The following is a 24,207-nucleotide window of genomic DNA, read 5'->3' as shown; positions in this document are numbered from 1 at the left end:
CTCCTTAGAAGTGAGAAAATAACATACTTATGCCTACTGATATTTTTTTCTTTTCCAATGTTAGACAATGAGTCTCCTTGTTTTGATTGAAACTAAAATTAACAAAAATGATTAGGGGTCTGGAGCACATGACTTATGAGGAGAGGCTGAGGGAACTGGGATTGTTTAGTCTCCAGAAGAGAAGAATGAGGGGGGATTTGATAGCTGCTTTTAACTACCTGAAGGGGGGTTCCAAAGAGGATGGAGCTCGGCTGTTCTCAGTGGTGGCAGATGACAGAACAAGGAGCAATGGTCTCAAGTTGCAGTGGGGGACATCTAGGTTGGATATTAGGAATCACTATTTCACTAAGAGAGTGGTGAAGCACTGGAATGCGTTACCTAGGGAGGTGGTGGAATCTCCTTCCTTGGAAGTTTTTAAGGCCGGCTTGACAAAGCCCTGGCTGGGATGATTTAGTTGGGAATTGGTCCTGCTTTGAGCAGGGGGTTGGACTAGATGATCTCCTGAGGTCCCTTCCAACCCTGATATTCTATGATTCTATGATTCTATGTTTGGTTTTTTTGCGTGGCAGCTGCAACTTACCTTGCACCACACCTCATCACAGTGAAAAATGTGCTTTGTATAACCAATTCAGCACTGAGAGCCCATCTCTGGGAATAGTGTTTGCTAGTTCATTACTACTGAAGACCAAGGCTAGGTCTACACTACAGCGGGGGGTCGACCTAAGATACGCAACTTCAGCTACGTGAATAGCGTAGCTGAAGTTGCGTATTTTAGGTCGACTTACCTGGCTGTGAGGATGGCGGCAAGTTGACTGCTGCCGCACCGCCATCGATGCCGCTGCCGCCTCTTGCCGCGGTGGATTTCCGGAGTCGACGGCAGAGCGATCAGGAATCGATTTTATCGCGTCTTCACTAGATGCGATAAGTCGATCCCCAATAGATCGATTGCTACCTGCCGATCCGGCGGGTAGTGAAGACGTGCCCCAAGAATGGAACAGAAGAATTATCAGCTTTATTTTTATTTCTCAGTAATGGAGTGATGAGTTAAGAATGATCAAAATCCCCTTGCATGGTGTCAAGTATCAGAGGGGTAGCAGTGTTAGTCTGAATCTGTAAAAAGCAACAGAGAAATCCCCTTGATACTTATGAAGATTTTGTCCCATTATCTGAATTTTGCATGGGTCAAATGTTGAGCCTGGGATATCAGATAGTGTCCTTTTTTAGCATCTATAGAATCTGAAACCTTGTTTACATTTAATTTGCACACACTTAGAACATTAATAACTTTCCTGGTTGGTTGTGTTAAAACAACAAGAAAAAACATGATCTTTCCTACATAATGTTTTTAAGCTTCAAGCACAGTGGTGTGTAAGTACAATTCTTGCAGTATTCCTATTAAAGCAGCCAGTGCTATAAGAAATATCTAGGCAACATTGCTGTGTATGCTGTAAGAATCACAAATAGTTAAACTTCTTAGGATACAATGAATGCAATGCCTCTAGTCTATTGTTAGGTTCTGAATCCTGATAAGGTACCATAGGCAACAATGAAGCTTGTACTGTTGTTTTCTGGAATGTCTCAGTTCATAGGCAAAGTTTCAAATACCTCATGAAGATGCTAATATGCAGATGAAAGATTGTTTTGTAGTAGAAGGTATTGCTTGTTTTGTTTTGTTTTTTGTACTATTCAAATTATTATGGGAGTAGCAGTTCTTGCAGCCAAGATATTTTCTTGTGCACAGACTAGGTCGGATAGAGTTGCCATAAAAATGCAAGATTCCCTTTCATTGCCCTGCCTTCATGATCCTCTAGAAGATTTTGGTTTCATCTATATATCGCAGTGATTGCTGATATATAAACATCTAGATATTTTTAGTAGTTATAAAGTTGTGGAATGTTCTAGTCTCAAATTAGAATTAAGATGTGCATCGCATCACATGCTGTTTATTCCTTAAGCAAAAGCTGATGATGATGCAGAATTTCACGGTGACTTTGTGATTCGCCATATCGATTGCTTAGGTATTGGGCTGATAATAGTTTCCCTTTGGAGCTATGTACTAAAATGAACTCTTCTCTAATAGTCGACTGACCACCACTTGGCATATTATATCTTGATTGCTGCATCCTATTTAGGCACAGTAACCTAGACAAAAAGACAGAGAAGAATTTAAGTGCACACAGGTAACATTAGGATGAGTGAGGAGAAGAAGTCATTTGTGGGTATGCAATGTGGAAATGTGAATGGGATACACATTTTTAGATATTAAGATTTGAGACACACTGTCGTTAGACCAATATCATAGACCAAATCTATATCTATATCTATAGCAGTGGTTTTGTTTTTCTCCTTGTGTTTCTTATTTGCCTGAAAATAATCTGCAGAAACCTTGTAGGACAGCAAAACCTCTGGTCAGCTGTGGACTCCTTTGGTGCCAAAGCTTGCATTGTCATGGGATGGCTGTTTTTTTGTTTGTTTGTTTTGTTTTTTTTCTTTTGTCTTGAGAAATTTTTATGGACTTACTTCTTAAAACAGGGCAGTTACATAGTATTGGATGTTAAGTGCTCAGGTGATTGTTGATGCATGAATCAGTTCCCTAACTTTAACCAGGATCTTAAGGAAAAGCGCTTGGTAAAGACTCCTGCTTTGGTCCCACGTGGCTATTGGGATGCTGCAAAAGGAAATATTTAATAGCCTATCTGAAAGGAGGGAAAATTTCCGTGGAAGAAAATAAGCCCCATTTTTACTTTTCCATTGTAGAATCTGTTCGAAATACACCGAGCACAGACACCATGCAGGCTTCCTCATCTCAGACATGTTGTGCTGACCATCAAGAGCCAGAAAGTGCCACAGCATCTTATCTGGCCAATGCGCAGGAGGAGGATTCAGGTCAAAGTCTCCCTACTGCCCACGTCCGTCCCTCTCACCCTCTGAAGAGCTTTGCAGTGCCAGCAGTTCCACCCACAGGTTCCACATATGACCCAGCATTGCCAAGCACACCATTATTGACGCAGCAAGGTGAGCAGGGTGGGGTGGAAGGATAAATGACATGATATAGCTCTGAGAATCACAGTGCATATCCAGCACGTGGAGGAGGATAGAGTGACGAATAGTGGAGTTGTCAGTGGAGATAGGTGAGGGTGGGAGAGGAAGGGGATCAAGAGGAAAATGAGGAGATGCTTTTGGGAAAGATTGCACCTGACATCCAAGGAGAGATGTTAGAGAGGCAGTCAGAGATAAGACTGGGCTGAATTTCATACATTTAGTTTTCAAGCACAGCAGTAAACTTCATCTTCAAGTATTTGGATAATCCAAAGGGATGTTCAACTCCAGCGTTCATTAATTTGAAGCATTAGTTCTAACCCACTGGAAAACAGTTGTAATCTGATAGAACCCTTTTGATCTGGCCAATTCAAGATCATTCTCCGCACTGTGGCAATGCTGCTGACATTCCCATAACCACCTTCTCCATCTGGACAGGGAAATTATGGCTAAGAGTATAAGTTCCCTGTAAGTTGCATGGCCACGCAGTAGCCTATTTTAGCGCCACACAGGCGCTCAGGGAGCCCCCACCTAGCCCAGCCCCCCACCTAGCCCAGCCCCCAACCTGCCATGGAAGGGGAGTCCCTCCCCTGGCCCCAACTCAGCCTGCAGCCCGGACCTGCCACAGCTGGGGCCGTGTGGCCGGATTGGGACCAGATCGGCCGGGGCGGCGTGGCCCAGGCCGGCCCCGGAGTGGCCCAGACCTGGCGGGGTGGCATGGCCCGACCCTGGATTGGCCTGGACCCAGCTGCAGCCAGGGTGTGGCCCTCCCCAGGCCCAGACCTGCTGGGGTCGGGAAAGGGGTGCCTATCCTGCAGCCCCAGAGCTCCTGCGGTGGGAAGAGGCGCCTCTCCCCCCCGTCCCAGGTGCTGCCTGCGGGGAGAGAGCACTGAGGGGAGTCCTCTCTCCCCACCGTGGCCCCGCAGCACCTTCCTGCACTCCAAACCCCTCAGCCCTGGCCCCACCCCAAAGCCCACATCCCCAGCTGGAGCCCTCACCCCCTGTATTCAACCCACTGCACCAGCCGTGAGCCCTCATCCCTGGCCCCACTCCAGAGCCCACACCCACAGCCGGAGCCTTCACACCCCTGTACCCCAACCATCTGCCCCAGCCCTGAGCCCCTTCCCACACTCAGAACCTCTTGGCCCCACCTCCACCACATGAATTTTTTTATGTGCACCAATATGAAGGTGTTGTGTCACACATCACCTCCATATTTATGCACATAACAGAATTCATTCTGCACATGGGTGGGAAAAATTAGAGGGAACACTGCTAAGAGTATGTAACATTTTTGCTTTAAGCTTCTAACCATCCAGTTCACTCGGTGAAGACTGCGTCAATTGGGACTTTAGGGAGAACTCGACCGCCTGTGCCAGTGGTAGTGCCCAGCGCTCCCGATGTGCAGGAGACCACCAGGATGCTTGAGGACTCAGAAAGTGTAAGTGTATTTAGAGCTTTCTTGGCAGCACTTACCACAGCATGACAAACCTCCCTGGATGCCTGCAGAGAGCATTATAGTAATGCTAACTATAAGGAAGGAGATTTCAAAGGCATAAAAGGCAGTTAGGCACCCAGGTCAGGCACTCAGGTATAAGAACCTATATAGACTAGACTAGAACTCCCATTGACGGTCAGTGGGAGTTGGGCTCTGAACTGTCTTTTATGCCTTTGAAAATCTCACCCAGGGCAAACTCCTTTTATATTTTGTGGTGAAGTTAAGGACTTACTACTTAAATTTAAGGCCAAATAGTGATTGTTAGAGCCAAGCCTATGGTAATGCTCTGTCAGTATACTTCTGCCTTGGTGTGCACTACTCCCTCTGTTCCACTCCAGGAGCCTTCCTGAGCAGAGATTGACAATTTTACCAAATGCAGCAGAACCTCAAGTTAACAAGCCTCTCAGTTACGTGAATGTGGGATAATGTTGTTCCCCCAGGCTTCCTGCACAGTTAGCTGAGGAGGAGGAGTTGTCCAAGCCTCTGGTTTTCCCCTAACCTGTCTTGATGAAAAGAGGAGCAGGGTAAAGCGGAGCTATGTTAGACTTCTGCACTGGACTGTATGTGCCAAAGAATTACTGACCAGAGTGGGAAGCCCCAGCGAGCATTGTTTGCTTTCCTGGAAAGCCACTGCTGCTTCACATGCTATGATCTTGCCCAAGCTGGCATTTCATTTCCCTACAGTTGTTGTGAAAGAAGGCTGTGCCTGGATTTAACTGTTAATAGAAATCCCATAGCTGTAATCTCATGCAGCACAACCATGTTACATCCCAAGGATGAAGAGTGGGGGTGACAAAAGGGGATAGTTGAGGATTAGAATCAAAACACTTAAACCTGTGACCCTAAATCCATATTTAGGCTCCTGAATGAAAGTGGCTTGATTTTCAAAGATGTTGAGCAACCCTAGCTCCCATTGAAGGCTGTGGGAGCTACAGATGCTCAGCATCTTTGGAAATCAGGCTTTTTTTTTTTTTTTTGGTAAGTGAGCAGTCTAACTAGGCATCCAGCTTTGAAAATGATAGCTAAAAATCCTTTGTAGCTGACACTACCATAGCACTGCTTCAAATCATTATCCTTGATGTACTTAGTGTTGTGGGTGCAGAAAATGTTTAATTTGAAATTTCTGTTTTTCTTCTCTTTTTCCACTTTCCCTGTGTTTTTTCTCTATCACACTGTATTTGTCAATAATTCACCCTTTTTGGTTTGATTTCTGTATGTTTTGTTGTGGTTTTGTTTGCATGCGCGATTCTGGTGCACGCTTTGCCCATCTGTCTCTTACTCCTTTCATCACTTTTGCAAAATTCCGGCATTTGAAAAATGGTTGGTGGTTTCAATTTGTGCATTCACATAACCATCAAAACTTGGCTTTGCCTGTCTATGATTTATAGTCATATTGTATACCAGAGTCATTGATCATGCTTCCTCCCACTCTTCCTTAAAGAGCACAGCTCATCTTGTCCAGTAACCCTCTTAAATCTCCTGCAGAACTATGAACCGGATGAGCTGACCAAAGAGATGGCCCACCTGGAAGGACTAATGAAGGACCTTAATGCCATCACTACAGCATGAGCATCTTCACCAGGACATGACTCCAAATCCAGTTTCACAAGTCTTGGAACTCAGCCTTGGAACACAAGGAATTGTACAGAGAAAGAGAGGGACAGCACACGAGAGCAGACGTAGAAAGCAAACAAACCAACTGGTGCATTAATGCTAATGCTGGTTAAAAAAGATGACTTTTCTCCTCCTCGTCCTGAAACAAAGTCATTGCTAAGTTGAAGTCTTGTTTGCCTGCTGAGACCATGCAGGATGGGACACTTCAGGTGAAATCTAGTGTCCAAGCAAGAGGGGGGAAAAAATCAAATGGACTTTACATTCTTTTTCTGGTCAGGTTTTGTCTCAGTGGTGTGATTGCCCTGCCTTTTCAGTGTTGGACATTCGCATTTATGTACAATTTTATTTGTGTGTTTTTATTTTATTTTATCTTTTTTTATAAAAAGGAAAAAAATTGTGTAATCTGAAAAAAAAGAAAAACGTTGTTTTCCACAGCCTAGACTGATGTTTGACTGCTTGTTCTATTGTGTGTGGAAATTCATTGCCAGTGTGGGGTATTCTGTTTTGGTTTTTTTATTCTGCATATAATTACACCCCCTTCCAGCAGTTAATCCATGGCCATTTGGGATGCTGCATTGCTATTTGTAAGCTCTTTTATTATTTTTATATTATAATTATTAAAAGCCTGACTTTCTCCTCTCATCACTGTGAGATTACAAATCTGTTTGAATTGAAATGTAACATTGAAAGACTTGTTTGTCGCTTTTTGTGCAGTTTCAATACTTTGATGGGGGAAAAGTTAATGGGGAAGGGGGAGGGGAGCCAGGGGCTAATGGGAGGTTTCCTTATTGTTGTTTTCCAGTCTTCATATGTTCACTAAAATACTGAAGAAAATGAAAGCATCTTCTGTTATGTCCTTTCTTGTAACTTAATTATATCTCTGGTTATTAAATTGCAGTGGGAGTGTCATTTAGAACCATTTTTTAAAAGTTCCTCTTATACAGTAGGATTCCTTATGTACAGATGACATCACCATTTATTTTGGCAACAGTGCTTGGATTTATTGTTAGCTATAATTTTAAAGATCCTACAGATCTTAAAACTTTTAAGTGCAAATTGAGCATTATTTCAGCTCTTAGAACATACAGCAGTCAGCAGTGCACAGTTTGCACAACACTTCTCCGCTGCTAGGGTGCTTAAATCTGGGGTTTAAGTGCTGGCATATCCTGAAGCAGAGAAAGGTGGAGCTCTTGTAATCCAGCAGGATAGCATGCCTTTGGAAACAATCAAACCCCACCCATAGGATCTTTTAACTAGATAAACCCCACCCAGATGCTCTTTCAGCTAGATCAACCCTAGTGTAGTTTTGCTGTCCCAGGCCATTTAAACAGTGCTTTGAAAAGAATCTTAAATGTTCAACTACAATCAAGGCAAAATGTATTTTTCTACATATTTAAAACCCGTTGAAAAATCAGTGTTAATGACTCAGGTGCTGTTCACACATCTCTCTAGGAGGGGGAGGGAAGTTAAAAGGGAATTCCTGCATGAGGAGAAAGTGGTGGGGCGAGGTAAGTGAAGTGTCTTCTTTTTCCTCCTTGCACACTCACTGCCATGTGGTACACCAGCATGCTTGGCTGTGCCACACTCGGCAATGGTGACTGGCCTGAGGAGTAGTGTTTGATGAAATCTCAGCTTCCCATGGAACTCATATACACACTTTTTTGAAGAAAGGAAAACAAGAACTTACTGATGGCTTTATATGGAAAATCTATTCTGCCAAAGCAGGTTAATGATAGGAGAGGTGAGGTGAATAGCACTTCCAGTGGGCACAAACTGGCTCTCTGGGAGACACTTGCACCTCTCAGAACATTGAGCAGGCAACATTAGGATTTATGTAATAAAGAAAGCAATAAGACTGCATATTCTTTTTCTTCTATCCATTGGATTAAAAGCTGACCCTCTAGGCTTATGGTTTGGTTCCTGACGCTGAGAAGGGACGCAATGAATCATCCTGGAAAGTAGCTGGGACTTATTTGGGATTTGACTTCCTTTCTTTTCCTAGACTCCTCGTGTGTTGCCATTTCCAGCGGGTTTGCTGGTATTATTTATTATTTGGGTGGGGGATGGGGGGCATTGGTGAAAAGTGCAACATTTGAGTACCCCGGGCCACCTGAAAATAGATGTTCAGGCCTTTGTCAATACAATTCAGGACAAAATAAGCTACAGAACTTGTATTTAATGAACAAAACACACACACTTGGATGCACATGTTGCTTGTAAGGGTGGTGTGTGTTTTCCTCTGATCTATACCCAAAGAAATGCCATCATGTGTATTCAGTACTCTTAGCTTGTGGGTCTTTGTGAATATTACTTATGTACAACACAGGGAATGTTAATATTGCCATTGAATTTGGGGTGGGGGCTAGTATATTTTTACTGATAAAACAACTTTTCAAAGTTGTTGTTTTTTAAGGTTAAACTAAAAGAAATGCTCAAATCAGTGTACAATCTGTATTGCACTTTTTCACATTTTAATGCTACATTTTCTTACATATCCTGTGATTTTGAATTTGGAACATTGTGTATCTTGTAGTGTCGTAGTTAGGCTGAAAATGGCAGCTTCCTTCAGAAGGATTTGGGAAAAAACAAAACAACCCAGTATATGGTTTTATGATTCTGATGTAGGAGAATTTTGAGGACTGCTGTAGAATTCTACCTTTCTGTACAATTTTTTTTCCTTTTCTGTAGTATTTGCTGTATACTCTATGGCTTTTTTAATAACTTCATGTTTATTATTTAGTATTGGATATCCAATACACATTTTTTAATCCAATCAAATTCTGGTCTGCTTGGAGAGTTTGTTCCCTTTGTTCATTCCCATATATCAAGGCTGATTCCCCACTCTGGCACTTCGAGTGCAGATGGTGGGGGCCCGCAAGGATACTAAAAATTAATACTGGCCACTCCAGGCTTATATTAAACTCCCAAGGTTACAGCTTTTCTCTGACCTTGGATTGGTAGATGCTGCCATCACCCAAGAGCAGAACCCCTTTGAGAGCCCAGGAAGGCACACTTGGGAATTCCTTCCTGTGGGGTATCCTCAAGCCCTTTCATCCCCCCCCCCCTCCAGGGAAAAGCTGAAAAAAAAAAAAAAAAAAAAAAAAAAAACGAAATCAGCTGTTGCCACCAGCTAATTAAACAACATGAGAACAAACCTCTTAAGATACAAAAATCCAATTCTGTTCTAAAAAAGGTAAATTTTATTAAAAAGAAAATACATCTGGAAACTCAAGCTATTGCTAGATTTTAAAAGAGCAATTATAAGGATTAAGCACCAAAAATAGCTTTCTTGGTGTCCAGTTTAAAGGTTACAAGCAAAACAAAAGCACCTGGGGTTAGCACAGAGGAATCCACAAGCCATAACGAAATAAAAGGAATAAACCTGATCGTGTCTTCCTAGACATTCCTGATCTACTTATGTATCTGGGGTTTGAAATGAGTAGTTCCTAGGTATGAGACTGTTGATTTTTCATATCTGACCCAAGCTCTTACAGCATAGGTGCTGCCCTGTCTACCTCTCCCTGGGAGAACAACAACAGACAAACAAAAGAGGAGTCTTGTTTCAATTTTAAAAAATTCTAACCTTCCCATTGGCTCTTTTGGCCAGGTGCCCACTCACCTCCTTTTACCTATGCATAGCAGTGAGACTTTTTAACCCTTTTCAGGTAAAGCAATTAGAGAACAGCTACTAAGAGGGATTTTATAGCTACTGGCTGGCTGGGTGTCCATAAAAGGGAGCTACCCCTCCTTCATTTATCACACCATACCTGCTAGTTTTTAACGCTTTGGGTGACCCAGGATTGAATTTTACTCATACCTGTTTTTCCTTCTGGGTTAAATGGGTGGACCAGCGCAGGGTTGAGGGGCTCCAAGGGAAAAGGCAGAAGCATCACGTTACTGGCAGTGGGGTGTGTTTCTCCAACATGCACACAGTGTCTTTGCACTTAACTCCCCTACATTTCAGAAACTCAACAGCATAAATCTCCTCTTCCAACAAACTTGCCCCATAATGAGAGTATTTCAAAGCAATGAAGTATGCTATGGAAAGTGTCCTTAATACAATAAACCCATAAATCCATAGAAAAACAGAATTCTAATGCTTTGCACTTAGCCGTTTGTATCTGTAGATTTCAAAGTGTTTACAATGTGGGGTAAGTATCCTTATTTTACTGATCAGAAATAGAGGTAAGTTACTTCTCAAGCCAGTCACCTAGCTACTTCCCTGGCAGAGTCTGGACTAGAGCCCAGATCTCCTGGCTCCCTGCCCTGAATGCAGTCTACAAGACCAGACGGTCGCCAGCCCGTGATGAGCAATATTCCATGTTTTACATTATTGGGATGATCTCTCCAAGTGCTTCCCATTTTCACACTCACCTCAAGCCTGGTTCTCCTAGGATACGTCTACACAGCCCATGAGAGCTAGCCTCTGACCCAGGGCAACAGAGTCAGTCTGATTCTGATTGTTTCCACTTAAGCTTTGGCGATGTGTTGAGGAATTAGAGGGGAATTGGGCTCCAACGTGTTTCTAGGGAGCTACCTTTAGTACGACAGCTGACCAGGGACTTTGTGGGTATATAGGAGACAGGGAGTTTACAAAGAAATTTACCTCATTTTTGTACAATGGTGCATTTATCAAACAGCCCATGAATGTTGCATAATCTATACCTAAACCAGACAGAGAAAAGGTTGAAAAGGCTAAGCAAACACCTTGCCTAAGTTTAAAAATGGAAAGAGATGGCTGTTACATTGGTCACTTCAGGTAATTTGATGGTATTGGCTTTGCAACTTAAACTAAACTTGATACAAATTTTATAAGGTGGAGGGAGGAGAAGTGACCTTTAGAGGGCAGAGGTGATCTTAAGTCTCTCACAAGAAAAATTTCTCAGGTTGGCTGGCTACTAACTCCCACAGACTGGCAATGACAAGGCATAAACACCAGAGGGCAGCTAATCCCACATATACCTCACAGTTAAACATAGCACAGGGGTAGGCAACCTATGGCACGCGTGCCAAAGGCGGCACATGAGCTGATTTTCAGTGGCAATCACACTGCCTGGGTCCTGGCCACTGATCCAGGGGGCTCTGCATTTTAATTTAATTTTAAATGAAGCTTCTTAAACATTTTAAAAACCTTATTTACATACAACAATAGTTTAGTTATATATTATAGACTTATAGAAAAAGACCTTCTAAAAACGTTTAAATGTATTACTGGCATGCAAAACCTTAAATTAGAGTGAATAAATTAAGACTCAGCACACCACTTCTGTAAGGTTGCCGACCCCTGACGTAACTTCATTATTGGAAAAACTTATAGCATGTGATCATCCATCAAATGAGTTATTTGCATTACTATAGCATCTAGGAGATCTAGTCATGACCAGGACCCATTGTGCTAAGTATTGAACAGACTGCTGATGCATTCAACACTGCATCCCCCTGTCACTGTATTGTTAGGCCATAGCATTGCACTGATTTAATCTAGAGTGTTAATTTAAACCAGTTTAGTTAAACCATGCAAACTCCTGTATGTCAGGGCCGGCCCACAACATTTTGGCACCTGAGGCGGGGAGCTCAAATGATGCCCCCATGCCCCCTCGCGTGGGCCAAAACTTTGAAAGGTCTCAATTCTGCCTTCTTCCTGTTCTACTCCTCTCAAGGTACTGCTCTGCTACCTACCCCAATAAAGGAGAACTAACAACTTAAAATGCCTTGTTCAAAAAGTTTTAAGTAACACTTAACTTTCAAACGCCTAAACAGCAAATGTAACTTTTCTTGTCTGCATAGTAAACACTGGCATTTTTATCTGTTTGAATAATCAAAGTGGTGCTTTCCGTGCCTTCTTGGTTGCAGAGATTTGAACTGCTTCCTGCTGAAGGTCCACAGTCTGGGCCAGCTCATGCTCTGTTGAGATGGTTGCAAGGCCGACCAGCCTCTCCTGTGTCATTGTGGAGCATAAAAAGAACAGGAGTACTTGTGGCACCTTAGAGACTAACAAATTTATTAGAGCATAAGCTTTCGTGGGCTACAACCCACTTCTTCGGATGCATATAGAGTGAAACATATATTGAGGAGATATATATACACACATACAGAGAGCATGAACAGGTGGGAGTTGTCTTACCAACTCTGAGAGGCCAATTAAGTAAGAGAAAAAAAACTTTTGAAGTGATAATCAAGATAGCTCAGTACAGACAGTTTGATAAGAAGCAAGTGTGAAAATACTTACAAGGGGAGATAGATTCAATGTTTGTAATGGCTCAGCCATTCCCAGTCTTTATTTAATCCTGTGTTGATTGTGTCTAGTTTGCATATCAATTCCAGCTCAGCAGTCTCTCGTTGGAGTCTGTTTTTGAAGTTTTTCTGTTTTAAGATCCATAAACCTGGAAATCCTGGACGCCCCATCATTTCAGGCATTGGCACCCTAACATCAGGCTTGTCTGGTTATGTGGACTCTCTCCTCTTACTTAATTGGCCTCTCAGAGTTGGTAAGACAACTCCCACCTGTTCATGCTCTCTGTATGTGTGTATATATATCTCCTCAATATATGTTTCACTCTATATGCATCCGAAGAAGTGGGTTGTAGCCCACGAAAGCTTATGCTCTAATAAATTTGTTAGTCTCTAAGGTGCCACAAGTACTCCTGTTCTTTTTGCGGATACAGACTAACACGGCTGCTACTCTGAAATTGTGGAGCGTAGATTTTTTTTATTAACTTCAGCTTGGAGAAGCTGCATTAGGGGGGCTGTGTTGGTGAGTATCTGAGTGTCTGTTGCTGGGACAGTTTGTCAGTTTGACCGTGTGCTTGATTGCTTGCTTGTTTGTTTGAAAAGTGTGAATTGGGAGTGCTTTGTTCCAGGTGGGCCTTGAGTGGGCCTGCCTGGTATATAAGGGCAGTCAGCAGCGAACCAGCTGAGCGGCGAACAGCAGAGGCTAACAGAGGGAGTTTGCCTGGGGAGAGCTCACTGAGGCTTTCATCTGTGGGTTTCTCTGACTAGGTACTGCAACAGCCGAGGAAGCTCTTAAGAGGAAGGTGATATGGAAGGTGAGCGATCAGCTGTTGTAACCTGCACAGGTTGTGCCATGTTTGTCTTTCTTCCACAGGACAGAAGCGACTTTGTCTGTACAAAGTGCCAAGCTGGTCTCCATATTGGAAGAGAAGGTTCTTCTTCGAGTGCTTGCTCATATCGATTCCAATTAGGTGTGTGCGCGCCGCGTGCACGATCTTCGCAACATTTTTCTACCCTAGCAACACCCGGTGGGTCGGCTGTGGAGCCCCCTGGAGTGGCGCCTTCATGGCGCTGGATATATACCGCAGCTGACCCAGCGCCCCCTCAGTTCCTTCTTACCGCCCGTGACGGTCGTTGGAACTGTTCTCCACTCTCCTAGCTTTACCCGTTGTTTCTTGTAGATAGTTGTTAATTGTGTTCTTTAAATTAGTAGTTGTTAATAGTTATAAATAGTTTTTCGTAGTTAGCGGGGGTTAAGGGGGCTCTTATTCCCCCCTTCCCCCCCCCGGCACACAGCCGGGCTCATGCCCAAGGCTCCCGGCTTTAAGCCGTGCGCGACACGTGCTAGGCCTATGCCAACGGGAGACCCCCATGACTCTTGTCTAAAGTGCTTAGGGGAGTCTCACCAAACGGACAAGTGCAAGATTTGCAAGGCTTTCAGGCCAAGGACGAAAAAGGAGCGGGACTTTAGGCTTAAGCAGCTCCTCATGGAGGCGGCACTTAGCCCGGATCCTCCTTCAGCGCGCCAGCTCCAGCAGTGAGCGCCTCGGTGCGTAGCACCCCAGCGGCACCTTCCGGTACTGCACTGCAGGCAGACGCGGAAAAGGAGCCACGGCACTGTCCTCCCTCGGCACCGCGTCCACCGCAAGCCCCTCGGCGCCGATCCCTGTCTCTGGGACATAAAAGGCCCCGTAAGACTCAGGACGCTGCCATCCAACAGGCACCGGCTCCCCCCGCACCGGTGGTAGAGCCGCGCCCGGCTTCCGAACGCCAGAGGGTGCAAGTATCATCAGCACCGTTGACTCCGGCACCGGGTGTGGAGCCGTTGAGTCCGGCGCGGACTGGCTCACCGCCTCGTCAAGTGGTGGAGCCCTGTCTCCCTTCCACACTGGAGACGTTTGCCACGGCGAGAGACCCCATCGCCCTCACGGAGCCGGCGCCTTCTCAACCTGCGGCACCGCATGCCCTTCGTACAGTGCAGTCCAGGGGCAAGCCTACCCTGATACGCCCGCCGTCTCCGGGCGTGGACTTGCGGCACCGCTCCCGGTCTCGGAGCAGGTCTCGACGCCGCTCGCAGTCCCGGCACCGATCTCCATCTCGGCGCCAGTCGTACTCGCGGCACAGGTCTACCTCCCAGCACCGGTCTTCTTCTCGGCACCGACCTGAGCATCGGTACCAGTCGGAGTCAAGGCGCAGCTCCTGGCACTGGTATGAGCGCCGCTCACATTCACGAGGCCGCTGCCGGCACCGAGGTTACAGACGGTCTTCGTCATCCAGATCCGGGTCCCGGTACCGACATGGACATCGGCACCGTTCTCAACCCCGATACCGTTCACCAGCACCACGCAGAGGTCGCTCGCCGTTGGATCGGCACCGCTCGGCACCGTACCAGGACGATTCTCTGCACCCATGCTCGGCACCGCCCTGGCCCTCGAGATCGGCGTCTCACTCGTCTGAAGGGGCCCCCCGTTCAGCGCACCCTGCTCAGGGTCAAGCTGCAGACGACTTGGGTCATTGGCAGGAGGGGGCAGAAAACCTGCGACAAGACCCTACGCATTGGTCTTTCTGGACCCCTTGGGCGTATCACCAGGCTCAAGGGGCTCCACTAGCGACCTCTCACTCGGCTCACTCTGAGCCCAGGGCTCCTGAGGCCACCATCTCCCGTCCTCCCCCAGGGGGTATGGAGGCTCTGGCCCCGACGCCCACGCAGGGTCGTGGTGGTCGGGGACTCCCTCCTCAGGGGGACTGAGTCATCTATCTGCCGCGCCGACCGGGAAAACCGAGAGGTCTGCTGCTTGCCAGGAGCTAGGATACACGATGTGACGGAGAGACTGCCGAGACTCATCAAGCCCTCGGATCGCTACCCCTTCCTGCTTCTCCACATGGGAACCAATGATACTGCCAAGAATGACCTTGATTCCTTGTTAATTTCACTCACAGTTGCTGGGGGGGAGGGAAGGGGAACGGTGTGTGTGACCATGGCAGGGGCAGTTCCTTTCTGCCCCCGGGATGAGGGGATCTCCTATACACAAAAAATACAATCAAAATCAGGAACCATTTCCAAGTTCAAATCTATCCCATTCCCTCCCCAGCAGAGGATCATGGTTGTCATGTCCAAACTGCTTGCAGATCCACTTTGAAATGTTACTGTTTAAAAAAACAACACAAAAAAACATGGAGAACACGGTGGGAAGATGTGTCATGATGATCAGGGTTTATTTGGGGCAAAGCAATTTTGCTAAAGCAACTAAAGATTCACAGGGAAAGCAAATAGCCCCCATAAACAAAACCACAAAGGGATTGGAGGGGAAAACTGGATATTCAGGGAAATTATTGTGCCTCCTTTGAAAGAAATAGTAGTTTTCATTCCACCCTCTTTATATATTGATTTAAACACCTGAAATGTCCTTAGGACATAGGGCGCAATCTCAGATCTCTTTTTGTTTTGTCTTGCCTGCAGAGTGCAGAGGCTGAAATTGACAAAACTTTCTCTAACTATCTTGTATATTTCATGAAGGCTATTCCAGTTGTCCTTCATTCACCCCTGCCTTCCCCTACTACTAGCCACCCATTGGTGTGCCCCCTGCACTCTTTTATGTGCCTGGAAGGGAGATTGAAAAATCCTTGATATCTGACTTGCTAGGAAATAGGGAGGATCTAGGGAAAGCGGGGCACTGGTGGGCATGGTGCAACGCAGTCCCTGGCTCCCTCCCTGGCTGACTGGCTATGTTTTTTGCCTTGGTTACTTACTCCTTGGCAGACCCAGCCCAGCGGCATCTGCTGGCTCTCTGCAGGCAGCAGCAGCCCACAGGGGCCGGTTGCTGGGGTCACTGCAGGTCGGCGGCAGAGTGCAGCTGCATTGTTTGTGACACATTCATACACATACATACTGTATGTATTACTATCCCGTGGGGAGGGCGCCAGCGACCTTTTGAGGGGTGGGGGGACAGGGGAGATAGTATTTCTGCTGCTCACACCTCAGGAACTTCTGTAAGAGGCAAGGTCTGGCTGGGCACTGCCAGCGCATCTGTGGGCACCCAGCTTTTGGGTTGCTGCTTAATGGTGTCCCCAGGAAAACTTCCAGCCTCAGCAGCTGCTGTTCTCTCTTCCAGCTGTGGGAGGGAGCCGCCCGGGAGACAGGGGAGGAGACGGAGGTCTGGGGGGCATGCGGCAGCAACAACACAAGCAATAGGGGAAGGCAGGTGGGGGCTGCAGCTCCAACGGGAACCACTACCCACAGCAAAGCCGCTCCAGCCCCCGGCTCAGTCCTGGCACGTGGAAGGTTTGAGTGGGCCAGCCCAGCGGGGGCAAGAAAGGGGCATCCATGGGAAGGACTGGATGGAGCACAGCATCCTTATAGCAACTCCCACATTGGGCCATACAGCTGCTCTCGCTGCTCTCCCTGTTGTCGTGCCATGCCTCGAGGTGAATGTGCTGCACGTCGGCCCTTTCCAAGCCACAATTTCGCATATGGCATGGGATTCCACTGAGTATAAGGAGGTCCCATACATGAAATGAATAGCAAGTCCGCCACATGACGAGTGGTAAGTGCAATCCATTTCACTGTAATGATGTTGTTCATCGCACTGAATCCCCTTTTGCAGTCAGCATTGCTTGCAGCAAGGGTGTCCACTGCAAGGACGAGTTTTTTAAGTTTACCAGGAATGTTTTTTCCTCCAAAAGCCTTGAATTCAACAAATCCCTCAGTCGATCAGCCAATGCTCTTATTTGCTTTTCTCCGAAATGGGGATTCTCTGGATTCTCTTGCCATTTTTCGGGATTCAAAACTGACAAATTGTTAATTAAGTTCTCATACTTGGAAGACCTTTCTTCATGTTTGCTTTGATCGGCTTTGTTTGAGGCAGTTGTAAATAGCAAGCCCGAGCGATTACCATGTGGGGGTACCGTATGGCACTCAAAAGCTAACTTTGGAACATCCACATGAATGTCTTCCTGGGAAAACAAAATCTTCTTGTCTTGCTTCACAGATCTAAATCTACTCTGATCCACGTATATTCTAAATGTATATGTACAGTATGGATGGATCTCTCAAAAGAGATAGCTCTTCAGTGTAGGAGTTGTACCAACAAACAGCCCCCTGGGGAAGGACGGACTCCATTAAGCAGCACACATTAAGCAGAAGTTCCTGAGGTGTGTTAGCCTAGAAACACTTGTCTCCCCCGCCTTAAAAGGGCACTGGCACCTTCCCCACAGGACAGTAATACATACAGTATGTATGTGTATGAATGTGTGTGTCACAAACAATGCAGCTGCAGCCTGCCGCCGACTGCCCCGACCCCAGCAACCGGCCCCTACTATTGTATTATAGTAGTATTGGAGATCCCCTCATCCAGGGGGCAGAAAAGAACTGCCCCTGCCATGGTCACACACACCTTCCCCCCGCCCCCCCCCCCCAACAACTGGGAGTGAAATTAACAAGGATGCCAGAAACGGCTCCTATGCCCGGGGGCTGAACTGCCCAGGGAACAGCTGAGTTTAACTATTCTTATGCAGGCAGCAGCAGCAGGCATCTCTCAGCCGGTCTCCCTGGAGGAGGGAGGAGACGAGAAACCAGTGTGACAGTGAGTTTTCCCCTTCCACCTGCTTTTATTAGCTCTGGATTTAAGCTGTGCAGCCAAATGCTTGTATTTGTTGTGTATATTAGTATTCGAGATCCCCTCATCCCGGGGACGGAAAAGAACTGCCCCTGCCATGGTCTCACACACACCCTTCCCCCCGCAACAACTGAGAGTGAAATTAACAAGGATGCCAGAAATAGCTCCTAACCCCGGGGGCTGAACTGCTCAGTTTAAACCTTTCTTATGCAGGGGGCAGGCTTCTCCCTCCCTCAGCCAGTCTCCCTGCTGCAAGCTAGAGGGGAGTCCCTGCAGCCGCTGCTGAGTGCCAGGCAGGGAGAAAGCACGTCCTAGCATCGGCAGCCTGGCTGGAGGAGGAGGGAAGACATGGAGAAAAATGTGACAGTGAGTTTTCATTTTTTCAGGCTTATTCCAATATTAAAGTTTTATTACAGACAGTATTTTTAGTAGTAGTAGCAGCTTTATTTTCTATATCTATGTCATGCAATGGGAGGGATCCATGAAGTATGTAGGAGAGGTGGGTTGCTTACTTGCGATTGGACCATATGGGTAAGAAATGTAAATTATTTTCACCCCTGCCCAAACCCCAGGGCTCCCAGCTGCCTCTGTAACTGGTAGCTCCGGGGGTGATTTAAAGGGCCCGGGGCTCCTAGCTTCAGCCGGATCCCCGAGCCCTTTAAATCCTGATTTAAAAGCCATGGGATTTAAAGGCTCCACCTCTTCCGGTAGAGGCCACGCCTCTTCCAGTTGAGGCCCTGCCCCCTCCACAGGACTCTGGAGTACTGGTAAGTCCTTTAAGTTACTTTCACCCCTGATCTCAGGAGAGCTCCTTCCTGCTTAGATAGAAAAGCTTCCTTCGCTTTCTTTCTTTTTCTGAATGCTGCCCAGAGGGGTGTTTTCTTCTTTCACTCATGGCTGCTGTTCTGTGCCAGCTATAGTGGCTCTCAACACTCAATTGAAGGGGACAAATAAGCAGGCTGGTAGCTGGGCCTGAGTGACGGAAGATATCAGCATCTTAAGGGCCTAACTGGCTCCTACTACTTCAGTTGACTGCCCGTTTTCCTCAAGTGGGTTCAGGGAAGCAGCAGGAAATAGGAAGCTCCCTGAGAAGCTGGTGTTAATCAGTCCAGGCTCCTGGGGGTGCTAGAGAGGTACATAAGAGACTCCTCCTCCTCTCTCTCCCTGCAGCTCCTGCTGCTTTCTGTTATTCCCTCTCACCTTTTCTCCTGCCTGCCTGTTATGTCTCTTGTGCCCTTCTTCCTCCAGCACAGCACTCCACCATCTCTGTGCATCTAGAGCAGAGAGACTACATATGCACCAGCAGCAGACACAATTTTCTACACTCTGGGTCCTAGTGGTGCCCCCCCGCCCCCCCAGTCTGGCACCTGAGGCGACCGCCTCAGTTCACCTCATGGTAATGCCAGCCCTGCTGTATGGACACTCTTTTCAGCTTAGTGGCTGTTTCGGGTTAGCTCAAATCAGTTAGGTACAGGTTTAAGATAAACCACAAAAAGCCCCCTTAAACTGAAATAAGAGCATTCAAACAGGGGATGCTTTGGTTTAACTAAACGGGCATACAACCAAATTTAAGTTAAGCCAGTGCACCCTGCCCATGTGGACAAGGCCTCAGCCTTTATCTGTGCAAAAATCAAACCGTCCTGCATGGCCCAAAACTTTTTCTCCAGGTCACGGGCATGACTGAGTAAATATCTATACCCCACTGTAAATGGATGCAGTGCTTTACAGAATACATACACCAACATGCTTATACACTTAAGGGGCTGATTTTTCATATGTGAGGAACACCCCAAAATGCCATTGAAGTCAAGGAAAGCTGCGGGTGGTTGGCATCTCTGAAAGTCAGCCGCCAAGACTGCAGGAACAGTGGATGTGGAGGCAGCTGATGAAGATTCTTGGCAGAAGTGGGTTTTGAAGAGGAGAGAGGGTGTTTGATGGAGAGGACATGGGAGGCAGTTCCAGCTGGGAAAGCACTGAAATAAGGAATGCAGATGGAGATGAGAACACTGCAGCAAGAGTGAGGGGCAGCTGGAGGAGATGAGCAGAGATCTAGAATGTGACTGTGCCTTTGAAGGGAGATGCCTGATTGATGTGATACAGAACAAGTTGTCAGGGGACAAGTACTAGAAACTAAGGAGGGGAGTTGGGGGGTTGAGAAGGGACAAAGCTAAATCTGGCACATTGCAAAATCCACTTCATACCAATCTCACTGCTGCTTGGTGTGCTGCTATGTGGGAGGAGGTTCGCCAGAGCCATCGTAGTATGCACCGTGACTTAGAGTGATTTGTGACCAAATATCCCTATCATCACCCGGCACTACCTTCCTCCAGCCCAGGGTATCCTTTGGAGCATTGCATGAGGATGGCAACGTATTCAACAGCCTTTAATGCAGCAAGTGGTGTCCTGTGTGCACTTTTTGGTGCCCATTTCCTCTCCCTCTTCCCATCTGTTGTCTGCTTCTCCCCTACACCATCCATCACTGCATGGTCCAGTTCTCCTGCCACCTGGTCCTTCTCCCCATGTTTCCTATGCCCCTGAAGCAAGGAGGAACCAGCACTCTCAGACTTGACACCTTGCATGATCCACCAGCACATGCTCTGCAGACTGTCTTGAGCTACAACAAACCAGCCTGACACACCCTGCTGTGTGGAATGTGCTGCTTCTTGCAGTCCAACTCCCAGATCAGGGGTTCTCGCAACAAATTTTTTGGTGGCCTCAAGAGTGTGGCCATCAACTCTCACCAGTGGGTGCACTGACACTTTTTTCCTAAAATACTTAATTAACTTTAGGAAAGCAATTAAATGTGCACAGATTCACATCCAAATCATTGTAATGTATATTTGTAGAGTTTTTTTGGCAGACTCAATAACAAAAACAATGCTGCCTCCCTCTTTGCTCCCCTCCCCCTGCCAATTCAAGGCTTAGTGGGTCTTGGGGCTTGCAATGAAAAGTGATATTTGTTAATAGCACAGCACACTTAGTAGCTACCTGGGAGGCTATGATAAGTGATACTAACAAACCTACAAGTATCACTTTTCACAGATAGCTAGTCAGTCTGCTGTGAAAAGTGATACTTGCATGTTTGTTAATATCACTTTTCTCAGCAAGCCCCAGAACCCATTAAGCCCAGGATGGGAGAGCCGAAGTGGGAGGCAGCAGGGGCCAGAGGCAACAGTGAGATGGATGTGGGGGCAAAGGAAGCAGCAGGGGCTCAGGGCAATGGGGGGGGGGGGATGGATGCGGGGATGGATATAGGGCCGTGGGAGACAGTGGGGGCCGGGATGCATACAGAGGCAATGGGGGTGGGTCATGAGCCCCACTGTTGAGTGACCAGAACCAGGCCCTGGTGTCTGCTGCCATGCGGCCAGGGCCGGGGCTCAGTGCCTGTGGCCAGAACCCAGAGCTGGGTGCCGGAGCCCAGGGCTGCATGGCTGGAGTAAGCGCCTGCCGCTGCGTGGCTGGAGCCCGGGAACAGAGCTGTGGGTCGGCGCCTGCTGCCATGCAGCTGGGGCAGGGGATCGGGACCAGAGGCTAGGGCTGTGTGGCTCAAGCCCATGGCCAGCGCCCACCACCACATGACTGGAGCTGGGGGCAAGAGGCCAACTGAAGCTCCACAGCTGGAGCCAGGGGTCAGCACCTGCTGCCCTGCGGCCTGTCAGGGATTGGCGCCCAAAGCCCCGTGCTTGGAGCCCACTGCCCTGCGGCCGGGGCTAGGGCTCGGCGTCTGTGGCCAATCCCTGCCACTGCACGGCCGGAGCCCGGAACTGTAGCTAGGAGCCAGCGCCTGCTGCCATGCAGCTGGAACCAGGGGCTGGAGGCTGAAGCCCCACAGCTGGAGGCCAGGGCCGTGTGGCCAGAGCCGGGGGGGTGTCAGTACTCGCAGCCCCATGGTCGGAGCCCAGGGCTGCACGATCAGGTTCCTGAAGTCCCACTGCTGGAGCCAGCTGCCCAAACTCCCTTCTCCCCAATGTGGGTCAAGAACTCACCTTGCTCCTGCAGCGCTGTGCCTTGCCTCTCTCCAGAGGCAGTGCAGGGTGGCGCATCCAGGAGCAACAAGGGGAGGGATTCAGGCCGGCATTCTGCATGTGCATTAGTCATTTAAAAAACAGAGAAAACAGGTCCCTGCTCCTGAGTCTGTGCTGCCACCTAAGCAATTGCTCAAGTGGCAGAGCCAGGGCATTGCACAATTGTGCAAAAAACCATGAGGGACAGGATGGACCAGCTTTCTAAGGGTCTTTAGGAAGGCAGCTAGGGATTTTCAAAAGCACCCAGGTGCCTCTCGACATCTTTAGACACCATGCTAGCTTTGAAAATCTGGCCCAGAGCCCAGGCAGCTGCCTCCACCCTAGCCACCTGCTGGGGCACCACTTGTCTGAAAGGGAGCAGGAGGGGCAATTCAAAGCAAATCAATCCTTTCCCTTGGCAGCTGGTTAGGGCATAGCCCTCTGTGATTCCCACCCTCCTGCCTTAGGCAGCAAGTCTTGTACTCAATCAGCTGCTTACCAGTGTCTGCCACTGGCTGAATGTTGGAGGGGGCTGTGTCCTAAGTTCCCTTTAAGCTGTGCAGCTGCACAGCAGCCTATTAAGCGCCACGCAGGCGCTCAAGGCTGCAGCGGGGAGAGATGCTTCTCCCTGCTGGCCCCAGCCTCGCCCCAGGCCTGCCGGTGGGAGAGGTGCCCCAGCTCCAGCCCCAACCCAGGCCAGCCCTGGACCTGCTGCAGCTGGGGGAGTGTCACCTATCCCCCCTAGTCCAAGTGCTGCTGCAGGGAGAGTCCTCTCTCCCCGCTAGAGTCCCGGGGCCGCCTTCACCCCAAACCCCTCATCCCCGGCCCCACCCCAGAGCCTGCACCCCCAGCCGGAGTCCTAACTCCCTCCCACATCCCAACCTTCTGCCCTGGCCCTGAGCCCTCTCCCACACTCCAAACCCCTCGTCCCCACCCCCACCACATGAATTTTGTTATGTGCACCAATATGGAGGCGATGTGTCACACATCACCTCCACATTGGTGCACATAACAAAATTCATTCCGCACATGAGTGGGAAAAATTAGAGGGAACACTAGCTGTGTCCCATGGGAGAGGGGCCCACTGATCACAGAAGTGCCATGTTTGCCCAGCAATTCCTTGTGCGTGGATTGAAATTGTTAACTAAACTCTACCACATCTGTTAAATCTGCTCTCACAGCATCATGATCCTAATCCTGCCTTGGTCACATAGCAAAGTCCCCACATTGTGACAGCAGCCCAGGAGAGCCTGGCTCTAGCCCATACGTCCAGGACTGACACCCAGAACACAGGGGTGTTGGCTTCAGCAGCAGCATTTGAATGCAAATGTCATTACAGCACCGCTGGGCTGGTCCCTGCCACTCCTCAGGGTTTGGATTGACTGTCACCATTTTTTTAACCGTGCTTCTTGGGGAATATTCAGTGCCCTGAGCAGACGTTTTTGCAGGTGGAAGCAAGATGCAGAGGTGGCAGCATTAGTTTCTTGTTTGATTACCATCACTGTCTAAGGAAATGCAGGAAAAGTTGACAATAGCAGGCATGCTACTTAATGTGCACCAGGAAAGCAAAGAGCACAAATTCAGGTGCACAGACTGAGATTTGGGCTGGTGCGTCCGTTGCCTATGTATTTTGGATTACAATTTTTGCTGTTAAACTTAGAAACCCCTAGATATAGAAATGTTCTCTCCCCACCTCCCCCGTAGTTTTATATTCAGTAAAGATGGGCGAGCTACCTTGTTCACAGTCAGGTTTGAAACTCAAAACAAGATGGTGCATGACCTGCGCCCTTCAGCAAGATCAATATCTGCCCCAGTGCTCGCACGCTTAATGTATAGTCCCTGTTAAACTCATGGCCTTAAAGCCACTGGGTTTATGGTTCATTACATGAACCTATAACAAAACTAACCCTCCTTCTCCCTAGAGTTGTTAACTACCCATGTCTACCTTGAATGATTTCTTCCACGTTAATTCCCTATGCTGAACAATCTGCTCCACTTTGTTTTCAGCTGTGATGTTCTGAGTACCCCTTCAGACCTGAAGAAGAGCTCGCATACTTGTCTTCTTCACCAACAGAAGCTGGACCCATAAAAGCTATTACTTCACGCAGCTATAAATTAGGGTTGCCAATTTTCCGATTGCAGAAACCCGAACACCCTGCCCCGCCCCTTCTCTGAGGCCCTGCCCCCCAAGCTCATACCATCACCC

The 24,207-nt window shown here is 47.7% G+C and overlaps 1 protein-coding gene across 4 annotated transcripts in view; it reads left to right on the top strand.

Moving 5' to 3' along the window:
• The window catches only part of NEO1 (neogenin 1), a 530,841-nt gene extending 521,923 nt beyond the window's left edge, over nt 1-8,918 (top strand). For all 4 annotated transcript variants that reach the window (XM_026648200.2, XM_026648198.2, XM_026648199.2 and 1 more), the window contains 3 exons: nt 2,758-3,015; nt 4,344-4,480; nt 6,023-8,918. In XM_026648200.2, the coding sequence (XP_026503985.1) occupies nt 2,758-3,015; nt 4,344-4,480; nt 6,023-6,106 (479 nt within the window). In that variant the 3' untranslated portion in view covers nt 6,107-8,918. The remainder of the gene's footprint in view (nt 1-2,757; nt 3,016-4,343; nt 4,481-6,022) is intronic.
• The last annotated feature ends 15,289 nt before the right edge of the window (nt 8,919-24,207 follow it).

Source organism: Terrapene carolina, unplaced genomic scaffold, assembly GCF_002925995.2.
Source record: "Terrapene carolina triunguis isolate 2854851 unplaced genomic scaffold, T_m_triunguis-2.0 Scaffold67, whole genome shotgun sequence".
NCBI classification, from domain to species: Eukaryota; Metazoa; Chordata; order Testudines; family Emydidae; genus Terrapene; species Terrapene triunguis.
Note: the sequence above shows the minus strand (reverse complement) of the source record. Positions and strands in the feature narration are given on the sequence as shown.